The 6,989-nt window shown below is 47.0% G+C and overlaps 2 protein-coding genes across 2 annotated transcripts; one reads left to right on the top strand and one right to left on the bottom strand.

Moving 5' to 3' along the window:
- The first annotated feature begins 608 nt into the window (after positions 1–608).
- On the top strand, positions 609–1,893 carry LOC131210478 (ATP-sensitive inward rectifier potassium channel 8-like). The gene is made up of 2 exons (XM_058203735.1): positions 609–788; positions 850–1,893. Exons 1-2 carry the CDS (start codon positions 630–632, stop codon positions 1,852–1,854), a joined length of 1,164 nt encoding a protein of 387 aa, XP_058059718.1. The 5' UTR covers positions 609–629; the 3' UTR covers positions 1,855–1,893.
- Positions 1,894–2,126: 233 nt separating this feature from the next.
- On the bottom strand, positions 2,127–4,323 carry LOC131210496 (uncharacterized). Its single transcript, XM_058203753.1, has 2 exons — positions 3,821–4,323; positions 2,127–3,754 (listed from the first exon to the last, which is right to left on the bottom strand). The coding sequence occupies exons 1-2, from the start codon at positions 4,321–4,323 to the stop codon at positions 2,173–2,175; spliced, it is 2,085 nt and encodes a 694-aa protein (XP_058059736.1). The 3' UTR covers positions 2,127–2,172.
- Positions 4,324–6,989: the final 2,666 nt, after the last annotated feature.

The following is a 6,989-nucleotide window of genomic DNA, read 5'->3' on the forward strand; positions in this document are numbered from 1 at the left end:
ATGACCGTTCACTGCTTATCGAGGGCACCGCTTTCCTACAAATCTAGCACAAGATTGCGGAACAATCCGAGCTCCTTTCAGCCGTTCATAACAGCACAACCAAAGGTACGAAACCGGGATAGAAAAAATCCCTGTACAAAGGCACAGTGTCACTGAGTTAGAAAACTGAAAATTCATCCAGGCCCCGCGGCACGCGGCATGGCCAATTCCAGGCGAACGGTTCATCATTTTCCTCATCGCTGACCCTTAAAACAAGTACGCCCTCGTGTCCTCATGCCTTACAGCTGTGGCCAACATTCAGCCAATTCAAATTGGCTTAACTCTTCTGCGTCTTCTGCGTCTTGTGTCCGGACCGGTCATCCATTAAAGAGTTAATCCATCGAGAGATCACGGTCGCTGAAGCTGCAGCTGGCGAACTAACACATCCACCAACGCGACCGGATGTGCCGCGATCGTACAGCATTGCGATATCTTATCAACCGGTAAACTTGAGATGCGGTGGTTCTGTGTTACCTCTAGAGAAGAATTATAAGCTCGCACGCATTACGCATCATCCGCCAGTAATCTAGCAGACGAACTTGCGGTTTGCTAACGTTACAATACGAACCTGCGAGCAGAGCCGCACTGCTATGGACCGCGCAGAACCGCATCACGAGCGTTTGTCGGTCGAAGAGGAACTGTTCGCAAAAGAATCACGTGTGGTGAAAAAGGTTGGTGACCGAAATGTGCGTGCCTATAATCTACCGCAGCGATCAATCCGCTTCGTAAAAGATCTCGTAACAACGTTGGTAAGTTTTATCACATTGGTGAATATCTGTGTCCTTGTTGATGTGCTCTGTGTCCCGATAGGTTGAAGAACAGTGGCGCTACCTGTTGACCGTGTTCGTGGCCAGTTATGTCGTCAGTTGGACGTTGTTTGGCGTTCTCTGGTACGTCCTTTCGTATGCTCACGGAGACCTGGAGGTAGATCCGGAAACCGGTGGCCAGTTATCTACCACTGTTCCGCGCTGCGTAGACGGAGTGTTCTCCTTTCTGGACTTTTTGATATTCAGCATGGAAACGCAAATTTCAACAGGGTACGGTGCCAAGGTGCCAACCGAAGAGTGTCCGGAAACGTTCGGGCTACTCACCATCCAACTGATTGTGGGGCTGGTGATCGACGGTTCCGTTCTTGGTGTAGTGTACGCGAAGATGGTCCGGCCGCCGCAGAAAATCTCCGAGATGAAGTTCAGCAAGCGGGCCGTCATCTGCCAACGGGATGGGAAGCTGTGTTTCGTATTTCGCATCTGCGACCGAAAGTGGCAACATGCGATTGAGACAAAGGTGTCTGCCGTGCTACTGGAACCGCGTCGCACTGCCGAGGGGGAACTGATCGAGAAGCAGGAAACGTATCTGGAGCTGGAAAATGATGGAAGAATTATTCTACTCTGGCCGGCTACCGTGTGTCACGTGATCGATCGCACCAGTCCGCTGTACGAAGTGTCCGCTGCCGATCTGATGGAGCGCAAAATGGAAATTGTTGTCACGATTACTGGTGGGACGATGACGACGGGGCAAATCAATCAGGCGCGCACTTCTTACGTACCGTCGGAGATTTATTGGGGGCATCGGTTCTGTGATATTGTCGAGTACGATTCGCGCAAACAGAGCTACGTGGCCGTTAACGAACGAATGCACGATCTGGAAGAAGTGGAAACACCACTCTGCAGTGCACGCCAGATGGATGTGCTGTTGAAAAAACTTCGCCGGGATGCGTCTGCCAGTGGCGCAGGGGGCCAGTCACAACCATCCGAGCTTCCAGAAACAGATCACAACAATACAGACGCCAATCGGAATACTACATCCAGCAAGTAAAATAGATTAATTAAATCCTTTATAAAGTTAATATTGACTTTGCAGTTATTTAACCCAAGGCTTCGAGCTAACGAGATGAATCAGAGAAGGCGGAAGCTCGCATCTTGTACCGGGAATATCAAATAAAAATTGTTCCTTCGTTGCAATCAGAAACTTTTTTTTTTCAACTTGATAGATTTTACAATATTTTTTACAGTTATATCAAACAAGATTCATACGTCAGGGTATTAGACGCTTTACAAAGCACAATCTCTGAATTGATTGAATCACAAGGACCAAGCGCAGAAAATGGTCACCACTTGGCACATTGTTTCCTGGCTATCGTTTCATCGTAGCTTTTGCATGTAACTTTGCTTCCATCTCATGCAGCCGGTTTTTTAGAGTTTCGTTTTCCGATCTCATTGCGATAAATTGCTGCGCAAACTCGTCCTTCGCCAAAAGTAATCCCAACCCAGTGTTAACGGTCTTTTCCAGCGATTCCAGCTTGGATTGAGTTTCACGCCACAGATTAAACATTCCCATCCACAAGAAGCTGCGCAGAGCCTGCTCTGCGTCGAGTTGCTGAAGGTGGCTATTCTGAAACTGCTCCATTATTGAGCTCCGTAACTCCTCTATCTGACCAGCGATCTCTCGATGCTGCGATAGGTGTGTTTCGAGAGATCGTGCGCGTTCATTCGAAACTGTTTCGTGAGGATTAGTGGCTGCGAGTTCGGAAGTACCTGATAGTTCTTGCTTAACACTCGCCACTGACACGCGCGTCTGATTTTCTTTATCACCATCATGAACGACATCCGATTGCGGGCCACTCTTTCGCATCTCGCCAGCTGCGGGAGCAGTGTTTTCATGCTGGCTTTCGGCTAATACACGATTCGCATGGCTATCTCTATGGCTACTGCTACTGTTGCTACAGCTGCTGTTTGTAGCGGCTGCTTCACTGTCACTTTCCGCTACCTCAGAACCTTCTTCGCGAATGTATTCCAAATTGTCACCCGACCTCACACCTCCTGCTGGCCGATGGAGCCGCTGTTCGACGCTTCCATCCAACCTGCTACAGTCTACCTTCGCCCTTTTCAGCAATCGATTCACATTCACGAAGCTATCGTTGATGGTGGGTGCTGCCGTTTCATGCGAAGTCTCTGTAGCGTCGGTTGCCTGCCCGGAAGCATTCAACTCCAGGTGGCAATCGGAAAGATCCTCCAGCAGTCCCATAAGATTGTTGCCGGCCATTTGCATGCTGGAGCGCGATTCCATGCTAAGCCGCGAGGAGGTACTCAGGCGCGACATACAATCCATCGGAATATCGCGTCGCTGTAGAAACATATCGATCTCGCCCATGAAACTGTCGTGCTGATCCATTGATATGCGACCTGCTCTCGGCTCCGTGTCTTCGATTGCCACACCTTCACTAACCCGCAACGAGCCCTTAATAGGCTTTTTTGACATCTCCAGCTCGGTCATGCTGCGTCTGCTGGAACCCTCCTTCGGGAAGGGCACAAACACCAAACTGTTTACGTTGGTTTGATGCACTTTTCGCATATTTAACGGCTCTTTTAGCGAGCGCAAATCGTATCCGTAAACGTAGCCCTTTAGGTTGCCCACCGCAAACTGTTGCCCACCGTCGGCGATTGCCAGCGACTCGAAGGGGTAGTTTGACTGGATGTGCAAAGCCCGCTCATTCCGACGCACGTCGAAGATGTTGATCACACTGTCGTAGCCGACGGAAAACAGATAGTCCGGAAAGCTTTCGACCATCGCCAAATCACGGCACGATGACTGGTGGGCGGCTGGCTGCGAGTACACCGGTTTTTTGGACTGCGAATCGTACAGCACTACCGCTCCTTTGTACGAAGCGACCGCCAAGTGGCATCGTTTCGTTGGATGGAACCGTGCTTTAACCGTACTGGGGAAAGATAAGCGAGGCTTGAAACGCTGTTACATTTCAAACATTCAAAGACACACCACTTACTTGTTGTCGAACGCTAGCTTTTGCAGCTTCGTGCTGGTCTTCATGCCGTACAGATTCACCTGTCCGTTCTCATACACAACCGCTAGGAAGTCGTCGGTAGCGTTGAAATCCATAAACGTGACAGCATTCGCGATACGGTCGGCATCGAAGCGTTTCGAAAAGTTTGCCTTCTTGTAGCTCATGAAGCGCACCATGCCGCAAGTCAACCCGATCGCTATCTCGTCCTTACCCGACGTTCTCGGGCACGCAACGCAGTACAGGTTCTCGATCATAATTTTCTTAACGGTCGCTAATGTGCGACCGCCCACCGGCTGATCGTTGCTCTTGATGCGCAGCAGCTCTACGCCCCAGTTTTTATTCGACCGGACAAACAGCTTCGACGATCCCACTAGGAACTGGCAATCGGAGCCATCCGTATGGACATGGGCACTGCTGGACAACTGCTCCAACCCAGGGAAGTTGTGCAGTTGAGTGTCCCTTGCGCACGAAACTATCTCCGTCATGATGCGTTTGTGGCTATTTGTTGAGCGTTCCCGGTATTTCCAATATTGGCAGATTCGGATTATCGGGGACGTGCTACAAAATGACACACAACCAAATCGCGGTGAACTACGTTTCGTCTAGCAATGCAACGCGCCAATTCAAACGAAGATGTCGGTTGTTTGGTTACCGTTTGTTTGGGCAATGCAAACCCTCAGATGTCAGAAATATTCAGCACCAGTGTACAAGGCACAGGGTGGCTCTGATTGTCAAACAAATCCGTTGAAACTGGTTAGAAGATTTTGCAGATGGGATCCTACAAAACAGTTCGATACGAGAATACTTAGATATTTAGACGGGTATTTTCGGATAAATGCCCCAACTACGGACCCTTAAATCAATTTACGTATTAATAACAAGCTCAAATAGCGATAGACTGATGAAGGATCTACAAAGAATTTTATACAGGTTTTTTACTCTTTAAAAAATCTGCATTATGACAAAATGCATTATTGTCGAAGTTTTTATTTAAAGTCTCAAATGCTTCAAGTTTCACGTTCAATTTTCGGAGGAAACAAACAACCAAGTTGTTATATGTTTTGTTCAAAATTGATAAGTGATATATTTTTTCACTTCAAACATTCCTAAGTAGCATCTCGATAATGAGTTCGTTATCTTTTCTATTGCGTCTTACACTTTTGTCTCGGTTTAGCACCCGGTTCGCTGTGCCATCCTAACTACACTGACTCTCATCAACCCTGTACTAGCCCGTCTTTCCCTGCACTGTTCCCCATAGATTTAGTCGGTAAGTCCATCGCAAATACTCAATCAGCCGGTCCAACTAACACAATTACTGCCATTGGAAAAACAATCTCTTTAGTGGAATACTTTTCAACCAGCACAATAACTTGTCTTGTGTGGAATAATTGTGCACCGACCGGGACAAGCTGTAGGGATCGAACTTTGTAATAAAATACTGATAACTGTGGCAGGAGCAGCAACAAATAAATGTATAAATTCAAACATTGACCGTATCCGGCTTTCGAGAATACTGTTAAAATTAAGCATAAATTGTCATTGAGTGTAGTCTTACTTTACCCTACATACTTCCACTTCAAACATGTTTTGGATTATATGTAATAAGTAAACATAAAAATACTTATAGATTTCTTTTACAAACTAAAATCACAACCATTAAACTATATTTGGAATTATTCGAAACAAAACTTATAGGCCGCGAACGCAAACAACGTACGAAAAGTAAAGTATACATTGAGCTACCATTAATTCGCTGTCGCGGATGTTGGCGCCAACCAAACGTTGTGGACAATAAACGGCCAAAATTGGATCGAATACATTGCCAATATTTTACAATTGCAACAAATAACAAAATCGAAAGCTGGTGTCAGGTTTGAAAGAATAAACGAACATTTCCGAACGTGCCGATGCCCTGCTGTGACCCCTTTCGTTACGTAGAGAGTGTGTCAATCTTAGATAAATGGGAATTACATCCGGGGATTTTCAAGAAGTGGAATTCTTCAGGATCGGTTTGACGAACGGATCCATTGCGAAGTATCGAGGGACCTTATGCCTAAATAATGAACCCCCCAACCAGAGCCGTGGGTCCAGACGCTGTTCACTACCTTCGGTTCGTGCGGCTCAGTATGCTGAGATAGTTGTGGTTGAGGCTGCGGTAAAGTCTACTGTTTCTTAACGAGCTTGCCGTTACCGACGAAGCTGGAGAAGCCGCCGACGGCAAAGCGTTGGGCACTAATGGTTTAGCGAAAGCTATAGGCACGGAAGCGAATGCCATTGGTGTGGATGAGGTGACTAATGACGATGAGGCAGTTGCAGATGAGGATGATGTGAGTGGTGATCTATTGCTACTAGGGCGCGTGCCACATGTGGCGTCGGCATCGTAGGACTCCGAATGCGGCATGTTGCGCATGCTACTCTGTCTGTAATACATCCTTTCGGGCATTGCTTCCGTGCGTTGGCGTCATATACTGTCAGGTCCTAGCCGTCGAATAGCCGACGAGACCCGCCACAGGCGAACCTTTCCGTCGCTGGACAATCGAAACAGGTACACGTACAGCAACCGAGGCCAAGGTGCGGAATGAAAGTAAAAGTAGCATAGAAAAAGAAACAAAAATCAAAAATTAATAAACGTTCGAGCGTAAGGAGAAGAAACAACATCAAGCGAACGAAATGGAGGATGATGATTCAGTTAGAAGCGGAGGTGAAACAACAATCAAGCGATGGTACCCTACGAAGGTCCACGTCCAGTGCAGGAGGATCTTGCGTTTGATTTGCTTTATCATAGAATCATCGAAAGATGCTTATTGTTTTATATGGCCGAGCAAGAACAGTAAAACATCAAAGCTGCGCGTGTCAACGGTGGTGTGAAAACATTTCAAGCTGGTAAACAAAGCGAATAAAACAAATACTGAATAAAAGGTGATAAACTGTTAGAAGACTTACTACTCAAGTTCCGCAGAAACTTTAAACGTAAAAAGAAGGGTACAGCAACAATGGCAGCGTCAAGGAACCATTAGCACACAGGAAAATGATTCACCTCGATGAAGGCGCATAAATGTGCTTTGTGTTTTTAAGGGGTACATTCGTTGAACAACGTGTTAAAATGTACTAGCGCATCCGTTTTATGCCCCATTGGCACAGCTAAGTGGGC

The sequence above is a fragment of the Anopheles bellator genome, chromosome 2 (assembly GCF_943735745.2).
Source record: "Anopheles bellator chromosome 2, idAnoBellAS_SP24_06.2, whole genome shotgun sequence".
In the NCBI taxonomy this organism is placed as follows: Eukaryota; Metazoa; Arthropoda; class Insecta; order Diptera; family Culicidae; genus Anopheles; species Anopheles bellator.